Source organism: Melanotaenia boesemani, chromosome 19 (genome assembly GCF_017639745.1).
Source record: "Melanotaenia boesemani isolate fMelBoe1 chromosome 19, fMelBoe1.pri, whole genome shotgun sequence".
Lineage (NCBI taxonomy): Eukaryota > Metazoa > Chordata > Actinopteri > Atheriniformes > Melanotaeniidae > Melanotaenia > Melanotaenia boesemani.
Window position 1 is genome coordinate 810,771 of NC_055700.1, and position 23,017 is coordinate 833,787.

A 23,017-nucleotide genomic window follows, 5' to 3' on the forward strand; every position below is an offset into this window, starting at 1 on the left:
GAGACCTGTTACGTAACACAGGTTGGCTCTGAGTCACATGAGTCCCGGTGACTCACCTGTGTCAGATGTAAATGAGCTGCTAGTTGTGGTGCAGCAGATTTGCATAGAACAGGTGAAGATGATGATGTCATGTATTCAGGTGAGATCAGGTGCATCCTCAGAGGGTCACCATGGTGATGATAATGCTCTGTGTCAGACTAATCAGAAGGGAGAAGAAATGGGAATGTGGCGGGAGAAAGATCGGGAACGTGGCAGGAGTGTTGGGAGAAGGATCGGGAATGTGGCGGGAGTGTTGGGAGAAGGATCGGGAATGTGGCAGGAGTGTTGGGAGAAAGATCGGGAACGTGGCAGGAGTGTTGGGAGAAGGATCGGGAACGTGGCAGGAGTGTTGGGAGAAGGATCGGGAAGGTGGCGGGAGAAAGATCGGGAACGTGGCGGGGGTGTCGGGAGAAGGATCGAGAACGTGGCGGGAGTGTTGAGAGAAGGATCGGGAAGGTGGCGGGAGGTCAAATCATTACATAATGAGCAGGTTTGGGGTTGAAACAGAACTGGATCAGACCAGGATTTGGGGACGTTTGGTCTGTGCTCGAGAAGCTTGCTCCGTCTCTGAGACCTGCAGTGACCTGTTATGTGTGTGTGTGTGTGTGTGTGTGTGTGTGTGTGTGTGTGTGTGTGTTTGTGTGTGTTTCAGTTCACACGGGTGTGGATCCCGGATCCTGATGAAGTCTGGAGGGCTGCAGAGATCACCAAAGACTACAAGGAAGGAGATCCAGTTCTTCAACTGCAGCTGGAAGATGGAACGGTGTGAACACACACACATGCACAACATGAACGTGCAAAACATGAACGTGCACAACATGAACATGCACAACATGAACATGCACACTCGGAGTTCTTCCTAGTTTCCAGCTGGGATCAGATCCAGTCACGTTCCTGTGATGCCTTACAGACGCAGCTGAGGGTTTACAGTTCATTCAGACCTCATCAAAGACTTGAGTCAAAGTGTTTCTTGTCATTTTCCCAGTAAGGAAACAAGTTTCCCTGAACAATGAAATTCTTACTTTGCCATCTGCACTGAATGACATAAAGATACACGAGAAGAAAAACAGCCTAAAAAACTAGATGGGAGATAAAAACCTGAGTAAATAATCTACGTACATAAGTGTGCCGTGTGCTGCGATGGGTGACAACATAAAGTCAGGGTGCAGGTACAGGTCGTTGTTACAGACTATCAGCTGTTCAGGGAAGACTTTCAGAGTCTGGTTGTCCTGCATCTCAGACTCCTGGATCTCCTGCCTGAGGGGAGGAGGGTGGATGGTCCATGTTGGGGGTGGGTGGGGTCTCTGATGATGGTAGATGCTCTGCAGACGGGGTAGCGGATCCTGGTGATCCTGGACCCATCTTCACCGTACTACTGTCGTACCACACGGTGATGCAGCTGGTCAGGATGGACTCAACCACGCAGCTGGAGAAGTTTCTGAGGATCTTTGGTGACATGCCGACCTTCCTCAGCCTCCTCAGGAAGTCCAGCCGCTGCTGAGCTCTCTTCACCAGCTGTGTGGTGTTAAGTGTCCAGGTCAGGTCCTCACTGATGTGGACCCCCAGTTATTTAAAGCTACTCACCCTCTCCACTTCCAGCCCGCGGAGAAGCAGTGACTGGTGAGGGTTCCTCTCCTTCCTCATGTCCACTACCATCTCCTTGGTCTTGTCCGTGTTGAGGGTGAGGTTGTTGTCCTCCCACCATGTCAGCAGATTGGCCTTCTCCCTTCTGTAGGCTGCCAGCGATGCATCCTATCACAGCGGTGTCGTCCACAAACTCAAGATGGTGTTGTCCTGGCAGGAGGCCACACAGTCATGGATGAACAGGGTGTAGAGGATGGGGATGAGGACACACCCCTGTGGTGTACCAGTGTTAGTGATGATGCTTGTTGAAGTCCTGTTCCTGATCCCAACAGACTGAGGCCTGCTGGTCAGAAAGTCCTGGAACCAGTCCCAGAGGATGGGGTGTGGTCTCAGGGCAGACCTTTTGTGGGTGAGCTGGTGGGGGATGACTGTATTGAATGCTGAGCTGTAGTCAATAAAGAGCATCCTGATGTAGGAGTCTTCATCCTCCAGGTGTGAGAGGGAGATGTGCAGGGCTGCAGCAGTAGCGTCTTAGGTGGACCTGTTGGACCGGTAGCATACTGCAGGGGTCCAGTATGTCTGGTTGGCAGCTCTGAATGTGGGCCAGCACCACTCGCTTGAAGTACAGTAGTGGTTTTAAAACAGGATGGAGGACCACGGTAGTGGTTTTAAAGCAGGATGGGGGACCACGGTAGTGGTTTTAAAGCAGGATGGGGGACCACGGTAGTGGTTTTAAAGCAGGATGGGGGACCACGGATGTGGTTTTAAAGCAGGATGGGGGACCACGGTAGTGGTTTTAAAGCAGGATGGGGGACCACGGATGTGGTTTTAAAGCAGGATGGGGGACCACGGTAGTGGTTTTAAAGCAGGATGGGGGACCACGGTAGTGGTCTTAAAGCAGGATGGGGGACCACGGTAGTGGTTTTAAAGCAGGATGGGGGACCACGGATGTGGTTTTAAAGCAGGATGGGGGACCACGGTAGTGGTTTTAAAGCAGGATGGGGGACCACGGATGTGGTTTTAAAGCAGGATGGGGGACCACGGATGTGGTTTTAAAGCAGGATGGGGGACCACGGTAGTGGTTTTAAAGCAGGATGGGGGACCACGGAAGTCGTTTTAAAGCAGGATGGGGCACCACGGTAGTGGTTTTAAAGCAGGATGGGGGACCACGGATGTGGTTTTAAAGCAGGATGGGGGACCACGGTAGTAGTTTTAAAGCAGGATGGGGGACCACGGTAGTGGTTTTAAAGCAGGATGGGGGACCACGGTAGTGGTCTTAAAGCAGGATGGGGGACCACGGTAGTGGTTTTGAAGCAGGATGGGGGACCACGGAAGTCGTTTTAAAGCAGGATGGGGGACCACGGTAGTGGTTTTGAAGCAGGATGGGGGACCACGGATGTGGTTTTAAAACAGGATGGGGGACCACGGATGTGGTTTTAAAGCAGGATGGGGGACCACGGATGTGGTTTTAAAGCAGGATGGGGGACCACGGTAGTGGTTTTAAAGCAGGATGGGGGACCACGGAAGTCGTTTTAAAGCAGGATGGGGCACCACGGTAGTGGTTTTAAAGCAGGATGGGGGACCACGGATGTGGTTTTAAAGCAGGATGGGGGACCACGGTAGTAGTTTTAAAGCAGGATGGGGGACCACGGTAGTGGTTTTAAAGCAGGATGGGGGACCACGGTAGTGGTCTTAAAGCAGGATGGGGGACCACGGTAGTGGTTTTGAAGCAGGATGGGGGACCACGGATGTGGTTTTAAAGCAGGATGGGGGACCACGGTAGTGGTTTTAAAGCAGGATGGGGGACCACGGATGTGGTTTTAAAGCAGGATGGGGGACCACGGTAGTGGTTTTAAAGCAGGATGGGGGACCACGGATGTGGTTTTAAAGCAGGATGGGGGACCACGGTAGTAGTTTTAAAGCAGGATAGGGGACCACGGTAGTGGTTTTAAAGCAGGATGGGGGACCACGGTAGTGGTTTTAAAGCACGGTAGTGGTTTTAAAGCAGGATGGGGGACCACGGTAGTGGTTTTGAAGCAGGATGGGGGACCACGGATGTGGTCTTAAAACAGGATGGACCAGTTCTCTGGTTGAGGAACAGGTTGAATATGGAGGTGAGAATGTCAGCTCGGTGGAACATGCGGTGGAGGCTGTCTGTCTCTGCTGCTTTGTGGGGTTGATCCTCCTCAGAGCTTTGTTCACCTGGGCTGGTGAGACGACTGGTGAGGGGGGTGCTGCTGTCCAGGTGTCTGAGAGCGTCCTCTCTGTGTGGGGGTGGAGGTCAGTGTTGAGGTCATCAGACAGACTGTGGTGCTGGAGCTGCTCCTGGAGTCTGATGTGCTGCAGACCTGCCACATCCTCAGTCCATACGTTGCAGCCTTGTACTCGTTGCCAGGTGTAAATGCAGCGGAGCAAGCACGCAGCATGTGACGTACCTGACTGTGCTGATGTACCCAGTCAGCGTAGTCTGTACAATGAGAGAAGAGTCCTTCAGAGTGGCTGCAGCTTTAAACACCTCCCTGTCTGTAGTAACAAACAGTCCTGCAGGGTGTCCTCAGTCTCAGGTGTCCAGAGTCTGTACGTCTGTCGTTAGTCTGTACGCCGGGTACAAGAACATAGACGTGGTCCGAATGTCCGAAGTGGGGGTGCAGCCTGCTCTCCTCGGGTCAGCTGGCTCACCTGAGGTCGCTGCTCCGGTGTCTTCCTGGTGGTGGTGGTCATGGGAGCGCACGATGAGTTGCAGACCTGTTGGTATAACTCTACTAAACTCCATGAGAGCTGCCGATGTCCAGCAGTGTCTGTCGGTAAACACTGCATGACATCCGCGCATGTTACACACAAGAAGAAGAAAAAAGTTGTAATTTAAGAGCGACGCGAGCAAATAGTTTGCCACGGCAGACGCCATGTTGTCAAAGACCAAAGTTCTGAAGTTCTGAACCTTAGAAACCCAGGACTTTGAAATCCGGGTCCCTAAGGATCAGGGGTTTGGTTTCCTCTGAGGTTCTGCTGGTTTCAGGCTTTGTTCTAACATTCAGCCAGAACCAGAGGACGTAGACCTGAAACCTGTTGTGTCGGTTCTGTTGGTGTGTTTTTGTCTCAGCCTCTGGAGTACCAGGTGGGTCCAAAGACCAACCCCCTACCGTTCCTCCGGAACCCGGACATCCTGGTCGGCGAGAACGACCTCACGGCTCTCAGTTACCTGCACGAACCTGCGGTCCTGCACAACCTGAGGGTCCGGTTCCTGGAGTCCAACCACATCTACACCTACTGCGGTCCGTTCACACACACCTACCCACTCCACACTCACACTCTGCTGTGGGCGGAGTCAGTAATGTTGCTGAGGGGGTGGAGTCGGTGTGTCCAGGTGTTGAGGTGTTCTTCATTGTGCCTCAGGTATCGTGCTGGTGGCCATCAACCCGTATGAGCAACTGCAGATTTATGGAGAAGAGGTGATCAACGCCTACAGCGGCCAGAACATGGGAGACATGGACCCTCACATCTTCGCTGTGGCTGAGGAGGCGTACAAGCAGATGGCCAGGTACACTCACCTGTCTGAGGTCTGACCGATGGCCAGGTAAGCTCACCTGTCTGAGGTCTGACCGACGGCCAGGTACGCTCACCTGTCTGAGGTCTGACCGACGGCCAGGTAAGCTCAAATCTCTGAGGTCTGACCGACGGCCAGGTAAGCTCACCTGTCTGAGGTCTGACCGACGGCCAGGTACGCTCACCTGTCTGAGGTCTGACTGACGGCCAGGTATGCTCAAATCTCTGAGGTCTGACCGACGGCCAGGTAAGCTCACCTGTTTGAGGTCTGACCGACGGCCAGGTAAGCTCACCTGTCTGAGGTCTGACCGACGGCCAGGTACGCTCACCTGTCTGAGGTCTGACCGACGGCCAGGTACGCTCACCTGTCTGAGGTCTGACCGACAGCCAGGTACGCTCACCTGTCTGAGGTCTGACCGACGGCCAGGTAAGCTCACCTGTTTGAGGTCTGACCGACGGCCAGGTACGCTCACCTGTCTGAGGTCTGACCGACGGCCAGGTACGCTCACCTGTCTGAGGTCTGACCGACGGCCAGGTACGCTCACCTGTTTGAGGTCTGACCGACGGCCAGGTAAGCTCACCTGTCTGAGGTCTGACCGACGGCCAGGTACGCTCATCTGTCTGAGGTCTGACCGACGGCCAGGTACGCTCACCTGTCTGAGGTCTGACCGACGGCCATGTACGCTCATCTGTCTGAGGTCTGACCGACGGCCAGGTACGCTCACCTGTCTGAGGTCTGACCGACGGCCAGGTACGCTCACCTGTCTGAGGTCTGACCGACGGCCAGGTACGCTCACCTGTTTGAGGTCTGACCGACGGCCAGGTAAGCTCACCTCACCTTACCTGAGGTGAAATACACGGGACCACCTGTACTGGTCGGGATCTAGACCTCATCAGGATCTCCATCAGCTACAACCGCTCCAACCTAAACCAGATTCCATTTTTATGGCTCACTAATGGAGGTCATGTGATCACTTCGTAGAGATGAGAGGAACCAGTCCATAATCGTTAGCGGAGAATCCGGAGCAGGAAAGACCGTCTCTGCGAAGTACGCCATGAGATTCTTCGCCACTGTGGGTGGGTCTGCCAGCGACACCAGTGTGGAGGAGAAGGTCCTGGCCTCCAGTCCCATCATGGAGGTGAGCACGTTGGACACAAAAGAACCAATCAGGTGAAGGTGGTCTGAAGTTCTTCTGATTTATCCGAGAACAGAAACATGAACACGGTGTCAGAGTGTCATGTGACACAGTGTGATGCCATCATGACGAATGACCTCAGAGTGCAGGTGTCTTGACTCAGAGGAACGTTGGCAGGTTTTTATGTCACATGACGGGCTCTGCCATTCCCATCAGGCCATCGGGAACGCCAAAACCACCCGGAACGACAACAGCAGCCGCTTCGGGAAGTACATCCAGATCGGCTTCAGCAGACACTACCACATCATCGGAGCCAACATGAGGACGTACCTGCTGGAGAAGTCCCGCGTGGTCTTCCAGGTAAGTCAGACTCACCGCAGGTTTGCCGTTGGTGCCGTGTGATTGGTCTGTTAGAGCTGAGAGTTGGTGTCTGTGTTCCAGGCGGAAGATGAGAGGAATTACCACATCTTCTACCAGCTGTGTGCATCCGCCACAATACCGGAGTTCAAGGAGCTCAGCCTGAGTGAGTGTATTACTCAGGAGGCCCAGTAGGACTCAGCAGGAACCAGTAGCACCATGTGTAGGGTCTGAGTAGGGTTAGTAGGATCCTGTAGGCCCCAGAAGGACTCAGTAGGACCCAGAAGAACCCAGTAGAACTCAGTATGGCTAGTAGGTCCTAGTAAGTGCCAGAAGGACTCAGCAGGACTCAGTAGGACCATGTATGACCCAGTAGGGCCAGCGAGATCCTGTAGGGCAAGTAAAACCCAGCAGGACTGAGTAGGACCTAGTGGAACCCAGTAGGTCTCAGTAGGACTTTGGAGAAGGAGTCAGAATCCAGTAGTGGGTGCAGGTTATTCTGGATCATGTCTCAGGTTGCTGTGACCTTTGGGCCAGATTGTGGACGTGAGATGTGTGTCTTGTGTCTCTCAGCCAGTGCAGAGGACTTCAGCTACACGTCTTTAGGAGAGAACATCTTCATCGAGGGCGTGAACGACGCTGACGACTTCAGGAAGACCAGAGAGGCCTTCACTCTGCTAGGTAACCACTCTGAACACAACCTGCGCAGCGTTTCAGACCCAATTTCAGCTCCTGTTTCAGCTCCGGTTTCAGCTCCGGTTTCAGTTCTGGTTTCAGCCAGATCACCTCTGTTTCTGCAGGCATCAAGGACAGCAGTCAGAGCAGCATCTTCAAGATCATGGCCTCCATCCTGCACCTGGGAAACGTGGAGATCCGCTCGGAGAGGGACGGAGAGTCCTGTCACATCCCGGTATGTGGTCCCGGGGTCTGGCTGCTGCAGCTCGGCTGCTCCAGGTTTCGTCCCTGATGGAGGAATGTTTGTGTTGCAGAGGGACGACCTCCACCTTCAACACTTCTGCAGGCTTCTGGGGGTGGAGCTGCAGCAGATGGAGCACTGGCTCTGCCACCGCAAGCTGGCCACCACCTCCGAGACCTACGTGAAGAATATGTCCGCCAAGCAGGCCGCCAACGCCCGCGACGCCCTCGCCAAGCACATCTACGCCCGCCTGTTCGACTGGATCGTTGAGCACATCAACAGGGCGCTGCAGACGTCGTCTAAGCAGCACTCCTTCATCGGTGTTCTGGACATCTACGGGTACGTAGACCACACACCTGAAATACACCTGAAACACACCTGGAACACATCTGAAACCCACCTGAAACACACCTGAAACCCACCTGAAACACACCTGAAACACACCTGGAATACACCTGAAACACACCTGAAACACACCTGGAATACACCTGAAACATACCTGAAACACACCTGGAATACACCTGAAACACACCTGAAACACACCTGGAATACACCTGAAATACACCTGAAATACACCTGAAACACACCTGAAACACACCTGAAATACACCTGAAACACACCTGAAACACACCTGAAATACACCTGAAACACACCTGAAACACACCTGGAATACACCTGAAACACACCTGAAACACACCTGAAACGCACCTGAAACGCACCTGAAACACACCTGAAATACACCTGAAACACACCTGAAACACACCTGGAATACACCTGAAACACACCTGAACCACACCTGGAATACACCTGGAATACACCTGAGTTCAGCCTGTCTGCAGGTGTGTGTTGACATGGAGGCTGTGTGTGCAGGTTCGAGACCTTCGAGGTGAACAGCTTCGAGCAGTTCTGCATCAACTACGCCAACGAGAAGCTGCAGCAGCAGTTCAACTCTGTGAGTTAGACCAGCTCCTGATCCTGTTTCCTGTCCTGGTCCTGGTCCTGGTCCTGGTCCTGGTCCTGGTCCTGATTCTGATCCTGATCCTGGTCCTGCTCCTGGTTCTGATCCTGATTCCTGTCCTGGTCCTTATCCTGGTCCTGTTCCTGATCCTGATTCTGATCCTAATTCCTGTCCTGGTCCTTGTCCTGGTCCTATTTCTGACTCTGACTTCGATTCTGGTCCTAGTCCTGGTCTCGGTCTTGGTCCTGGTCTAATCTTGGTCTCTTAATCTGATCCTAATCTTAATCCTGATCATGTTTCTGCTTCTGTTCCTGATCTTGAACCTGTTCTGATTCTTGGATCTTAATTTTTTCTCCTTTGATCCTTATCTTCATCCTGATCTCGCACCTGGACTCTGATTCTGATCCTGGTCCTGATCTTGGGTCCTGCTCTGTGTCCTCAGCATGTCTTCAAGCTGGAACAGGAGGAGTACATGAAGGAGCAGATCCCTTGGACTCTCATAGACTTCTATGACAACCAGCCCTGCATAGACCTGATCGAGGCCCGGCTCGGCATCCTGGACCTGCTGGATGAAGAGTGTAAGGTACGGCCAATGAGGTCTGAAGGTATCTGCTATGACCAGGAGTCTTTCAGGACTATCTAGACCCTCAGAGTCCATGTCTCAGTTGCAGGATGTTCTGGTGGTTCCCCTGATCCACCTTCTGGTTCACACCAGTCAGATCGGATCTTTGGGTTTTCTGGTTTGTGGGTTCAGTCTGGCTCCAGAAGTCCGACATCCGCCTGTGGATGGTCCAGACGGCGGTTCCTCCGCTGTCGCCATGCTAAAGCTAACCTAACCACGCCAGAGCAGAACCGATGGAACCACAGCCGACGGATCCGTTGCTTCCTTCAGCGGTTCTGTAACCTGATTCTGTTTCAGGTTCCGAAGGGGACGGATCAGAACTGGGCCCAGAAACTCTACAAGCAGCACTCCAGCAGCGCTCACTTCCAGAAACCTCGAATGTCCAACACGTCCTTCATCATCATCCACTTTGCAGACCGGGTGAGTCGAGGCCACGTCCTGGTTCTGGTCCAGCAGGTCCAGTACAGACATGTAGCAGGAGGGTAGTTCTGATCTGGACTAGACCCACAGACTCACAGCTGGACCTGGTTCTGTTCGCAGGTGGAGTATCAGTGTGACGGGTTCCTGGAGAAGAACCGGGACACGGTTTACGAGGAGCAGATCAACATCCTGAAGGCCAGCCAGGTAGGAACCAGAGCCAGGACTCGGGCCGTCTGGGTTCCATTTTTTTAAACAGTCTTCATGGTAATGGATCAGGGTTTGACCCAGTCCAGGGTCGCTAACAGAACCAGGATCCGTCCTCTGTTTCAGTTTCAGCTGGTGGCCGACCTGTTTCACGAGAAGGACGACGTCTCGTCGTCCAAGTCGTCCCGAGTCAACGTTCGGCCGTTGAAGGCGGTCCCCAAAGTTCCCAACAAGGAGCACAGGAAGACGGTGGGACACCAGGTGAGCCGTGGTTCTGCAGAACCCTCTGAGCGTCCTGCTGCTGGTTCTGACGGGTTCTGTGTTTCAGTTCCGCTCGTCTCTGCACCTCCTGATGGAGACGCTGAACGCCACCACGCCGCACTACGTCCGCTGCATCAAGCCCAACGACGACAAGGAGGCCTTCTCGTAAGTCATTTCTTCTGAAGTCCGGCAGGTGGTCTCTGTCCCTAAACAGACCTGACCTTGACTCACCTTTCAGTTTTTATACCAACCAGTCAGAGACAGAGTTGGGGGTGTTGGAGCGGATTTTCTTCTTCTGTTGTATTTGTTGCAACTCGTTGCAGAAAACGTTCAACTTCAGCAATTTTCAGGTTTTTATTTATTTCAGAAACCATGAAAATTCTGTGATTTTCATTTTATTTTATTCCATGTTTAAGAAATCGGTTTCTACCCGCCTGTAGAAACCGGTTTCTGTGGGCTTACCACCTGTAGGAGGGGCCATAGCGGTTGGGTGCAGTGTGAGCTGGGTGGGGGCCGAAGGCGGGGACCCTGGTGAAGGCTCTCCTACTCCAAGTTACTTAAAAAGCTCCCCAGTGGCAGGGCCAAGTCCACCCCGAGTTGGAGCTCGATGATCCGGGAGGGACTCAGAGTAGAACTGCTGCTCTTCTGCATCCAGAGGAGCCAGATGAGGTGACTCGGGCATCTGGTCTGGATGCCTCCTGCTGAGGTGTTCCAGGTATGTCCCACCGGGACGAGGCCCCGAGGAAGACCCAGGACATGCTGGAGGGACTAGATGTCTCTGCTAGCTGTGAGGATGGATGGATGGATGGATGGATGGATGGATTGATGGATGAACGGATGGGATGCATGGATGATGGATGGATGGATGGATGATGGATGGATGGATTGATGGATGGGATGCATGGATGATGGATGGATGGATGGATGATGGTTGGATGGATGGAAGAATTTGTGTTTGTGTAAAACCACAGAAGAAGAAAATGATTGATTTTTCTAGCTCAGCTGGAATCAGGTTGCTGTTGTTGTTTACGCTTATGAAGTTTCCAACGTGACCTGAATGCAGCATCGGTCACACATCCTTTATTACTTAGGCACAGCGTTTCCGTGACAACTGTCCATGCTCTCGCAGCTGTCTGACAGAGATCCTCTGTGTGTTTGTGACCTCATCAGTTTGTGATGACATCACAGTGTGTGTGACCTCAGCAGTGAGAGGAGGAGTCTGTCACACAGCGCAGGAATGTGTGTGTGCTGCTGCAGATAAAATCAGAGTCACATGTCAGTCGGTGTGTGTGCTGCTCAGAGCTGCATCGACCCAATGCCCGGCAGGAAACTGAGGTGAGGTTCGGAGCTCCGGTGCTTGAAACCACGCCGGCGCGGTTTTAACGTGTGTCTGTGTCGCCGCAGGTTCGATTCCCGGCGAGCCGTGCAGCAGCTGCGGGCCTGCGGAGTCCTGGAGACGATCCGGATCAGCGCAGCTGGCTACCCGTCCCGGTGAGTCATCATCTTCATCAGCAGATCACACATCAGCTTATAGTTGTGTAACCAGTGTGTGTGTGTGTGTGTGTGTGTAGGTGGACGTATCCGGACTTCTTCAACAGGTACCGAGTCCTGATGAAGAAGTCTGACATGATGGCAGCAGACAAGAAGCTGGTGTGTAAGAACCTGATGGAGACGCTGATAAAGGTGAGAGAACACACACGACCCGCCTCAGATCTAGAACCTTCTGGTTCTGGAACCAGAACAACCAGAACTGAGATCACCTGAAGACAAACAAAACAAATCCTGAAGATGAGGAGGAAGAACGACGAAGACAGGGTTAACTTCCCATCACACGGCAACAGCAGGTCATATGACCAAGCTCACACCATTCCCATTAACACACACACACACACACACACACACAGAGCTGAATGTCATGGTGTGTTTCCTCTCACTGGGAACATGTCCACGTTCCCTCCAAAACCTCTGTTACTTCCTGTGGAAATCTCTCTGGTTCTCCTCCAGATGTTTCTGTTGCTCGGACGTTCTCCAGTTCTCCTCCAGATGTTTCTGTTGCTCGGATGTTCTCCGGTTCTCCTCCAGATGTTTCTGTTGCTCGGACGTTCTCCGGTTCTCCTCCAGATGTTTCTCTTCCTCGGACATTCTCCGGTTCTGCTCTGCTTCAGTTCTGTTCCCTCATGTGAACTGGTTCTCTCTGGTTCTATCTGTCCCTCAGGAACCCGACATGTTCCAGTTTGGAAAGACAAAGATCTTCTTCCGAGCCGGTCAGGTGGCGTACCTGGAGAAGCTCCGGGCTGATAAGTTCCGCTCGGCCTGCATCAAGATCCAGAAGACGGTCCGAGGATGGCTGCAGAGGGTTCGATACCGAAAGATCCGCAAGTCCGCCATCACCCTGCAGAGATACGGCCGAGGATACCTGGCACGCAGGTAAGCTGTCATCTTCACCGGGTCATGTGACCATTTCCTGTTTCACCAAGAGTTGTGGAGAGGTTCTGATGTCACCTGAAGGCGGTGAAAAGGTGAACCGGGCCAACAGCTTCACCTGTAGACCTGGCCCCATGGATTTCACCTGTGTTCTCCTTCAGGTACGCGGAGTTCCTGCGTCTGAGCCGGGCCGCCCTCATCTGTCAGAAACAGTACCGCATGGTGAGAGAGCGACGGGCGTACCTGAGGGTGAGGCGGGCCACCATCACCATCCAGGCCTACACCCGAGGCATGTTCACCCGCCGCATCTACTGGGAGGTAGGCCAGCTACACCACACCCTCCATCACTGGTGTCCTCAGGAGCCAGAATAGGTGCTTGGGTGTGATTGGTTCTTGTGATCCGTTTCTGGTCCAGACTCCACCAATGATATGAGAGGACACATGACTAACCAATCAGAAGCTGAGTAAGAATCCAGGCTGCTAGACTTTGGTGAGCAGCTTGTAAACGTAGGCTATGGTACGCTGGCATGTTTGGAGGGGTGGAGGGTTAGTTATTGGCTCCTGGAGAAGCCGTCCTGATCGGTAAAGTACCGGTCTTAAAGGAGCTATGTTGTTCTTTTAACACAGCTTGTAAACACCATCACGTTTCTGCACATTGACACATAACGTGTGTCCAGTTTTGGACCGTGGGCCACCATTTGCCAACCACTGCCTTACATAATACTTCCACATGATCTGAAATAAAACTAAATCCCATGCCGCTCTGTGTGGTTCGGTCCTTCACCATATTCCCCAGCATCACCACACTCTTCTGAACTGGAACGGCTGATGGTTCCACCACACGAGCCCTTTAAAGCTCTGCACCTGCTCCACCGCGACCATGGGGCTGGAACATCTGCTCTGGATCACAGGACGGAGACAGTGTCCTCAGACCAGTAAAATGTAGCTAGGTCTCTTAAAATCGTAAACAAACACTTGTTTATGGAACACACACATTATACAAATAACATCTCATGTATGTTTTACTGATGATGATTGGCGTGCATCCTGCGTCATGACTAATCGATTAATCGATTTTGAAAGGCCTGACTAGTCGACTGGAAACATGACCTCTCACTTCTGCTCACTGGTTGATCTTCGGCTGGTCCTGATGGTGCGTGATGGTGCCTGATGGTGCCTGATGGTGCGTGATGTATGACGTGACTGCCTCTGTGAACTCATCCAGACAGCTGGTAGCAGTCCTGAAAACATCCAGGTCAACAGTCCACGAAGCTCCTCCCTGCCTCCTCTGCTTTCATGTCCTCACAACAGGTTTAGAAAGCTTTCATTTCTGCCTGCATGGAGGAATCAGGAGGACCATGACGTGGTCGGAGTGCCCCAGTGCAGCGCCGGGGACGGCGTGATGGCCCCACCGACTGTAGTGTAACAGTGATCCAGAACATTCCCTCTCTGGTCGGCATTTATTAAACTGTCTGTATTTTGGAAGGTCAGGGGTGAGGAGTCCGGGTTTGTCCGCTCGCTGGTCGGCCAGCGTGCACAGGGCCTGCTGCGGTGAAACGGGAACACCGACCAGAACGAATGAACATGGCAACATGGTGATGTTTTTATGGTGAAATGTGGTAAATAAAGCTGTTATCATGGTGGATTTACCAGATAGATTCTCTGAATAGAACTACATTTAGTGGCTGGATTGTAAAAATCCTGGACAGGATAGAAATGCTGGAAAACTTCACAGAGATACACACCACCTCTCCTGGTGGAGGAGGTGGAGCTTGGGGAGACCTGGTGCAGTTAAACACACTAAAGGTGCTGTGGCCCCCTGTTGGTGTGGAAATGAGGAACCATGACGAACACTGAAGAATAAACATGAAACTACATTTTATAAAACAAGGAGAGTATCAGCATTTCGGACGTCTGGTTTACAGCGGGGCTGGACTCCTGCTCCGGGACTTCGATCAGAACAATGGCGGGTGGTTTCATGGGTCACTTCCTGTTTCCAGGTGTTGTTTGTGGATGTTCATGTTCTGGTCTGAAGCTTCAGCTTCTCCTCTGTAGTTCCTGCTGCACCACAAGGCCCTGATCATCCAGAAGAATGTGCGTGGCTGGCTGGCGAGGAGGCGGTTCAGACGAGCACGCGGCGCCGCCGTCATCATCCAGTGTGCGTTCAGGCGCATGCACGCCAAGAAGCAGCTGAAGCAGCTGAAGATCGAGGCGCGCTCTGCAGAACACCTGAAGAAGCTCAACACGGGCATGGAGAACAAAATCGTACAGCTGCAGAGGAAGATGGACGAGCAGGTGACCCACCTGAACACACACACACACACGCTGACAACAACAACAACAACAACAACAAGCTCCTTGTGTTTCAGTCCAAAGAGCTGAAAGCTCAGAACGAGCACCTGCAGACGACCAACTCCTGTCTGGGGTCAGAGGTCAGCAAGCTGCAGAAGGAGCTGGAGCAGGTCCGGGGGCAGCAGAGCGGAGGAGGCCGGCTGGCCTCGCTGGAGGAGGAGCTGGAGAGGCTGAGGGAGGAGCTGCAGGAGGCCCACGCTCACCGCAAGCAGCTGGAGGAGGAGCACAGCAGCGAGAAGGTGGAGCTCACACAGGTGAGAGGAGTTTACCTGCTGGAGTTCACACCTGCTCAGGTACGCCCCCCAATCCTGATGTTCTGCTGTTCTGTGTGACGTCAGAGGGTGGAGGAGCTGGAGAAGGAGAACCTCCTCCTGAAGAACGAGAAGGAGGAGATGAACCGACACATCCTGCAGCAGTCGCAGAGCTCCAAAGGTCAGGATAATACACACATACACACACCTGATAACACACACATACACACACACCTGATAACACACACATACACACACACCTGATAACACACACATACACACACACCTGATAACACACACACCTGATAACACACACACCTGATAACACACACATACACACACACCTGATAACACACACACCTGATAACACACACATACACACACATACACACATCTACACATACCTCATAACACACACATACACACACCTGATAACACACACATACACACACCTACACACACCTGATAACACACACATACACACACCTACACACACCTGATAACACACACATACACACACACCTGATAACACACACATACACACACCTACACACATACACACACCTACACACACATACACACACCTACACACACCTACACACACATACACACACCTACACACACATACACACACCTACACACACATACGCACACCTACACACACATACACACACCTGATAACACACACATACACACACACCTGATAACACACACATACACACACCTACACACACCTGATAACACACACATACACACACCTACACACACATACTCACACCTACACACACCTACACACACCTGATAACACACACATACACACACACCTGATAACACACACCTACACACACATACACACACCTACACACACATACACACACCTACACACACATACGCACACCTACACACACATACACACACCTGATAACACACACATACACACACATACACACACACATACACACACATACACACACCTACACACACCTCATAACACACACCTGATAACACACACATACACACACCTGATTACACACACCTGATAACACACACCTGATACCACACAACTGAACACACACCTGAACACACACCTGGACCCTCCCGTGATGTCATGCTGTCCCTGATTGTCTCAGAGGGGGTGAGCAGCGCGTCTCTGGAGTCAGAACTGGACCAGGAGAGGCAGCGGTACCAGAACCTCCTCAAAGAGTTCTCCAGACTGGAGCAGAGATACGACAACCTGAAGGAGGAGGTGTCTCTCAGCAAGGTGAGGTTCTCAGGTCTCCGTCTGGATGCTCTGATGGAAAGTTCTAACCCACAGAACCCAGACCCGCTCTGAGGTGGTCTAGGTCTGCAGTTTGACCGCAGATCTGTAGAAGGACCACCCTAAGCCTACTCTTCCTCGTCTTCATCCTCCAGTTCCAGCCCGGCCACCAGAGGAACCCGTCTCTTCAGAGCAGCCTGGAGTCGGACTCCAACTACCCGTCCATCTCCACCTCCGAGGTCGGAGACTCAGAGGACTGCATTCAACAGGTGGAGGTGAGTCTGAGGCCGGATCTTGGTTTGGCGCTCATCTGTGACTGTGTTCAAGTGGTTCTGATGGTTCTGGTTCTGATGGTTCTGGTTCTGATGGTTCTGGGCTGCAGGAGATGGGGGTGGAGAAAGCCGCCATGGACATCAGCCTGTTCATGAAGCTCCAGAAGAGGGTCCGTGAGCTGGAGCAGGAGAGGAAGAGGCTGCAGGTCAACCTGGAAAAGATGGAGGAGCTCGCTAATCGCAAGGTGACCCGGTTCAGCCAGGACCAGATCAGAGTTCTGACCTATCAACCGGGATCAGAACCATTACACATAATAACTCATGTTTATTCCATTTCAGGGTTCTGAACCAAGGAGTCCGACCTCCAGCCAGGAGACCGCAGACCTGACCTACAACAACCTCAAGGTACCAGACCAGGTTCTGGTTCTGAATCAGAACTGATGATTTGTGTGTAAACTGTTCAGTCCTGCACGGTGATGTGGTGGTTAGCACCGCTGCCTCACAGCAAGAAAGTCGCTGGTTTGAATCTCGGCTGGGGGAGGTTTAAACCTGGGGGGCGTGGCCTTTCTGTGTAGAGCTTGTATGTTCTCCCGTGTATGTGTGGGTTCTCTCCGGGTTCTCCGGCTTCCTCCCACCGTCCAAAGACATGATGTTAGGTTAATTGATGGCTAGGAGTGTGTGCGAGTGTGAATGGTTGTTTGTCCCCTGTGTCTCGGCCCTGTGATGGACTGGTGACCAGGTGTACCTGCCTCTCACCTGTTGCTGGGATAGGCTCCAGCTTACCCACGACCCGTCACGGACTAAATGGTTCAGATAATGAAACTGTTCAGTCCTGAGTTCTGAGTCTGTTAACAGGACAGGGTTCAGGGTCCAGTTCTATCAGGAGAAAGGCTGCTTCTACAAGGTCAGAGTCCGGTTCTACCAATCCTTTTTTTTCCACCGTGTACTTTCCGGCATGGTGGCAGCAGGATGATGGTCTGGCTGTCATGTTGTGCTGAACTAATTTTAAAACATGTTGTTGCTTCTAACTGCTGGACCGGAGAAACCGAACAAAAGATAGAGGTACAGACCATCTATAGACCATCTGTAGACCATCTATAGACCATCTGCAGACCACCTACAGACCATCTATAGACCGTCTATAGACCATCTATAGACCGTCTATAGACCATCTATAGACCATCTGTAGACCATCTATAGACCGTCTATAGACCATCTATAGACCATCTGTAGACCGTCTACAGACCGTCTATAGACCATCTATAGACCATCTGTAGACCGTCTACATACCATCTGTAGACCATCTATAGACCGTCTACAGACCATCTATAGACCGTCTATAGACCATCTGCAGACCGTCTACAGACCATCTATAGACCGTCTATAGACCATCTGCAGACCGTCTACAGACCATCTATAGACCATCTGTAGACCATCTATGGACCGTCTATAGACCATCTATAGACCATCTGCAGACCGTCTACAGACCATCTATAGACCATCTGTAGACCGTCTAGACTGTTTATAGACCATCCGCAGACCGTCTACAGACCATCTACAGACCATCTATAGACCATCTGTAGACCATCTGTAGACCGTCTACAGACCATCTGTAGACCGTCTATAGACCATCTGTAGACAATCTATAGACCATCTGTAGACCATCTGTAGACCGTCTACAGACCATCTATAGACCATCTGTAGACCATCTATAGACCATCCGCAGACCGTCTACAGACCATCTATAGACGGTCTATAGACCATCTATAGACCATCTGCAGACCGTCTATAGACCATCTGTAGACCGTCTATAGACCATCTGTAGACCGTCTATAGACCATCTGTAGACCATCTATAGACCGTCTACAGACCATCTATAGACCATCTGCAGACCATCTATAGACCGTCTGAAGACCATCTATAGACCGTCTATAGACCGTCTATAGACCGTCTATAGACCATCTATAGACCGTCTACAGACCATCTGCAGACCGTCTATAGACCATCTACAGACCATCTGTAGACCGTCTATAGACCATCTGTAGACCATCTATAGACCATCTATAGACCGTCTATAGACCATCTATAGACCATCTGCAGACCGTCTACAGACCATCTATAGACCATCTGTAGACCATCTATAGACCATCTGTAGACCGTCTACAGACCATCTGTAGACCATCTATAGACCGTCTACAGACCATCTGTAGACCATCTGCAGACCGTCTATAGCCCATCTATAGACCATCTGCAGACCGTCTACAGACCATCTATAGACCATCTGTAGACCATCTGCAGACCGTCTATAGACCATCTGCAGACCATCTATAGGCCGTCTACAGACCATCTATAGACCATCTGTAGACCATCTGTGCAAAATGCAACAACACCCCCTTCAAGGATCAGAGGCAGAATGAGAGGGTTCCAGGACACCAGGAGCCACCACAGAGACCTGAACCCAGACAGAAGGAGGCAGAGGAAAGTCACAGCCAGAACCAAACCCCCTGCCAAAGAGCATGGCCCCAGGGTACATGGGGCAGCAGTCCACCAGAGCCAACGGCCTCCAACCCAGACCCCACCAGCAGCCCCAACCCACTGCCATTAGGAAGCCCCCAGAGACCACCCCGCCCCCACATTGCACAGTAATATTCTACTGAAACCATACTGATGAAAGTCCTGGTAGAACAGAACTGGTAGAACTGGACTTTTTTTGAGGTAAAACTGGACTTTGTCCAGATAAAGTTCAGGTGGAGCTGGACTCTGGTCTGGTCCCCAGCCGATAGACTTTAGTAGTCTGTTCCACCGTTGTGAAACCTAACAGTCTGAGCTGAGACTGGCAGTCCAGATAGAACCTTAATGAACGTCTGGCTCAGCTGCTGCAGAACAAGAAGTTTCTGGACCTGATTTAGGGAGTCATGGAAAACCTGGAAGTCAGTGACCTGTTTAGTTTATGGAACAGGAGATGATGTTTATGATGATCTTTAGGAGAGAATCATGGTCTGAACCAGAAACTGGAGGAGCACCAGGTCACGTTTCAGTGAGGATCAGTTCCACCCATGGCAGTTCTTCTCCTGACAGTCTTGTTGAGGAGATCCAGAACAGATCTGGTGGTTCTGAGTCCAGAGCTGAAACGGCTCCTCCTGATTGGCTGCACCTGTTCAGGCTGTTTCCATTGTTTCCCTGCAGACACAGGAGCTGGAATCAGAGAACAAGAAGCTAAAGAACGACCTGAACGAGCTGAGAAGGAGCGTTGCTGAGCGAGCGTCTCAGAGCAGCTCGTCCAATGAGCTGCAGGACGGCTACAACCTGCTGATGAGTCAGCTCAGGGCAGCCAATGAGGAGCTGGACGCCCGCAAGGAGGAGGTCCTCATCCTGAGGACTCAGATAGTGAGCAACGCCCAGCTGCAGGAAAGGAACGAGGACACGGTGAGTCCAGAACGGGCTTCAAAACCGGCCGCCTTGTTGGGTTGAAGACGTGAAGAGGTCAAACTGTCCTCTGTGATTGACAGGTGCGTGAGGGGGACACTGAGGAGCCGTTGGACAAAGAGGAGGCGCTCCGAGCTTATCACGGACTGTGTGAGTCCAAAAAGTAAGTCCACCTCCTCAGAACCACCTGACATTCCAGTTTTCAGTCCATTTTCTTCTTCGTCCACACCTGATGATGCCTGTCCAACGCTGTCTCCTCGCTGATGCCACTCAGTGGAGACGTGGAGATGTTCGGCCTGAAGGTAGAAACACTGGGAAAGAGTGAAATGAGTCCAGTTAGTCTGGAGTTCTGGTGGATTTAAACCTGAACTCTGATGTTCTCTAAAGAACATCAGACCTGTGGAACACGATGAGAACGTGACGTCTCTTAAAGTCCATCAGCCAGGAGACAGGTTCATGATGGTCCTGTAGAAAAGTCTTGCAGAATTTATCTGGGTTTTATCTTCTCACACTTTGTCCTCTCTGTCCTCTGCTGCTGGACACCAGTAACCTGCAGGACTGGTGTCACCTGAACGAAGATGGAGAGCTGGGTTTGGCTTACCAAGGCCTGAAACAAGTGGCCAGGTCTCTGAGAGCTGCTGCTGCTTTCCTGCCATAGATCTCCTAGTTCCCTTAGTCCAACCTGGTAGAGATCTTCTCAGTGTTGACGTTCTGTAGATCTTCTCAGTGTTGACGTTCTGCAGAGATCTTCTCAGTGTTGACGTTCTGTAGATCTTCTCAGTGTTGACGTTCTGTAGATCTTCTCAGTGTTGACGTTCTGTAGATCTTCTCAGTGTTGACGTTCTGTAGATCTTCTCAGTGTTGATGTTCTGTAGAGATCTTCTCGGACCTTCAGCTGCTGAACCATCTCAGAACCTGACCACCTCCTATCAGTCGTGGATCAGAAGGTCCTGCTGTGTTGCTGTGCGTGGTTTGAGGTGCAGCTCAGAGATGTTTCCTTCATGTGACTAACGCTCCTCCTTGTCTGGCTCGTTCTGGTTTGGTCCGGTTGCAGGCTGCTGGAGGCCCAGCTGCAGACCCAGTCCAGGCAGCACCAGGATGAGCTGGAGGCTCTTCACACTCAGATCGAGCTGCTGAAGGACGACATTGAGAAGAAACAGGAGATCCTGACCTACATGGCGTCTTTGTCTCCGGAGGCTCGGGTAGAGTACAGCGTCCAGCAGGAGATCACACGGCTCACCAATGACAACCTGGTGAGGAGGTCTACAGATGGACCCAGAACCAAAACCTGTTTTCTGTTCGGTTTTCTGATCTGTGTCGCTATGCTTGCAGGATCTCAAGGAGCTGGTGGAGAAGCAGGAGAAGAATGAAAGGAAGCTGAAGAAGCAACTGAGGATCTACATGAAGAAAGTCCAGGAGCTGGAAGGTAAGAGGAGCCTCCAGCTGATCACATTGAAGTCTACAGGTCTGTAGGTATACAGGTCTCTATGTCTGTGGGTCTGCAGGTGTACTGGTCTCTAGGTCCGCAGGTATGAAGAGTTTGCAGGTTTGTAGGTCTGCAGGTTTGTGGGTCTGCAGGTTCGTAGGTCTGCAGGTTTGCGGGTCTGTAGGTTTGTAGGTCTGCAGGTTTGTAGGTCTGCAGGTCTGTAGGTCTGCAGGTCTGTAGGTCTGTAGGTTTGTAGGTCTGCAGGTTTGCAGGTCTGTAGGTTTGTAGGTCTGCAGGTTTGCGGGTCTGCAGGTTTGTAGGTTTGCAGGTCTGTAGGTCTGCAGGCTTGCAGGTTTGTAGGTCTGCAGGTTTGTAGGTCTGCAGGTTTGCAGGTTTGTAGGTCTGCAGGTTTGCAGGTTTGTAGGTCTGCAGGTTTGTAGGTCTGCGGGTCTGTAGGTCCGCAGGTTTGTAGGTCTGCAGGTCTGCAGGTCTGTAGGTTTGTAGGTCTGTAGATCTGCAGGTTTGTAGGTCTGCAGGTTTGTAGGTCTGTAGGTCTGCAGGTTTGCAGGTCTGTAGGTCTGCAGGTCTGTAGATCTGCAGGTTTGTAGGTCTGCAGGTTTGCAGGTCTGCAGGTTTGTAGGTCTGTATATCTGCAGGTTTGTAGGTCTGCAGGTTTGTGGGTCTGTAGGTTTGTAGGTCTGCAGGTTTGTAGATCTGCAGGTTTGCGTGTCTGCAGGTTTGTAGGTCTGCAGGTTTGTGGGTCTGTAGGTCTGCAGGTTGGTAGGTCTGCAGGTTTGCGGGTCTGCAGGTCTGTAGGTCTGCAGGTCTGTAGGTCTGCAGGTTTGTAGGTCTGCAGGTTTGCAGGTCTGCAGGTCTGTAGGTTTGTAGGTCTGCAGGTCTGTAGGTCTGTAGGTCTTGCGGTTCTTGCGGTTCTTGCTCAGTCCTGTCTGCTTTTCCTCTTCCAGCCTCTCAAGCTGCAGCTCTGAGCCCTTCTTCCAAACCTGTGCTGAGCCGTCAGGTGACGGTTCAGAGGAAGGAGAAAGACTTCGAGGGGATGCTGGAGTACTACAAGGAGGATGAAGCCCGGCTCATTAAGACCTTGGTCACAGGTGAGACCTTCATACAACAAAGGCTGACCGATGGGTTCCCGGGTCAAATAACACCTAAAGCAGCTCGAACCAAAGACCAGAGGTGAAGCTAAGAACCCAGAACCCAGCAGAAAGGATTCTGGTCTCTTTGATCCAGATCAGCCACTGTAAACAGGATATAAACTGGATCAGAACCTGGACCGGTGTTGTGTTGGTCTAAGGTCTGAGGAGGTTTGAGCTGATGTGTGTGTGTTTCCCGGCAGATGTCAGACCCAGTCATGTTTCGGCCACCGTCCCCTGCCTCCCGGCTTACATCCTCTTCATGTGCATCCGCCACGCCGACTACATCAACGACGACCAGAAGGTGGAGTCTCTGCTCACCTCCACCATCAACTCCATCAAGAAGGTCCTAAAGGTGTGTGATCCACGCACACACACACACACACACACACACATACAGCTAGGTTCTGATGAAGTTCT

The 23,017-nt window shown here is 51.9% G+C and overlaps 1 protein-coding gene across 2 annotated transcripts in view; it reads left to right on the forward strand.

The window, feature by feature from the left end:
• Positions 1–23,017, forward strand: part of myo5b (myosin VB) — a 44,316-nt gene that overhangs the window by 15,427 nt on the left and 5,872 nt on the right. For both annotated transcript variants that reach the window (XM_041970031.1, XM_041970032.1), the window contains exons 2-33: positions 692–802; positions 4,724–4,895; positions 5,017–5,161; positions 6,149–6,305; positions 6,519–6,662; positions 6,744–6,825; positions 7,233–7,340; positions 7,460–7,569; positions 7,649–7,914; positions 8,446–8,527; positions 8,976–9,116; positions 9,453–9,575; positions 9,696–9,779; positions 9,906–10,040; positions 10,108–10,205; positions 11,445–11,531; positions 11,612–11,723; positions 12,256–12,467; positions 12,626–12,782; positions 14,520–14,759; positions 14,834–15,070; positions 15,155–15,248; positions 16,198–16,328; positions 16,481–16,600; positions 16,708–16,842; positions 16,937–17,002; positions 19,784–20,023; positions 20,107–20,186; positions 21,078–21,276; positions 21,356–21,449; positions 22,415–22,558; positions 22,801–22,952. In XM_041970031.1, the coding sequence (XP_041825965.1) occupies positions 692–802; positions 4,724–4,895; positions 5,017–5,161; positions 6,149–6,305; positions 6,519–6,662; positions 6,744–6,825; positions 7,233–7,340; positions 7,460–7,569; positions 7,649–7,914; positions 8,446–8,527; positions 8,976–9,116; positions 9,453–9,575; positions 9,696–9,779; positions 9,906–10,040; positions 10,108–10,205; positions 11,445–11,531; positions 11,612–11,723; positions 12,256–12,467; positions 12,626–12,782; positions 14,520–14,759; positions 14,834–15,070; positions 15,155–15,248; positions 16,198–16,328; positions 16,481–16,600; positions 16,708–16,842; positions 16,937–17,002; positions 19,784–20,023; positions 20,107–20,186; positions 21,078–21,276; positions 21,356–21,449; positions 22,415–22,558; positions 22,801–22,952 (4,458 nt within the window). The remainder of the gene's footprint in view (positions 1–691; positions 803–4,723; positions 4,896–5,016; positions 5,162–6,148; positions 6,306–6,518; positions 6,663–6,743; positions 6,826–7,232; positions 7,341–7,459; positions 7,570–7,648; positions 7,915–8,445; positions 8,528–8,975; positions 9,117–9,452; positions 9,576–9,695; positions 9,780–9,905; positions 10,041–10,107; positions 10,206–11,444; positions 11,532–11,611; positions 11,724–12,255; positions 12,468–12,625; positions 12,783–14,519; positions 14,760–14,833; positions 15,071–15,154; positions 15,249–16,197; positions 16,329–16,480; positions 16,601–16,707; positions 16,843–16,936; positions 17,003–19,783; positions 20,024–20,106; positions 20,187–21,077; positions 21,277–21,355; positions 21,450–22,414; positions 22,559–22,800; positions 22,953–23,017) is intronic.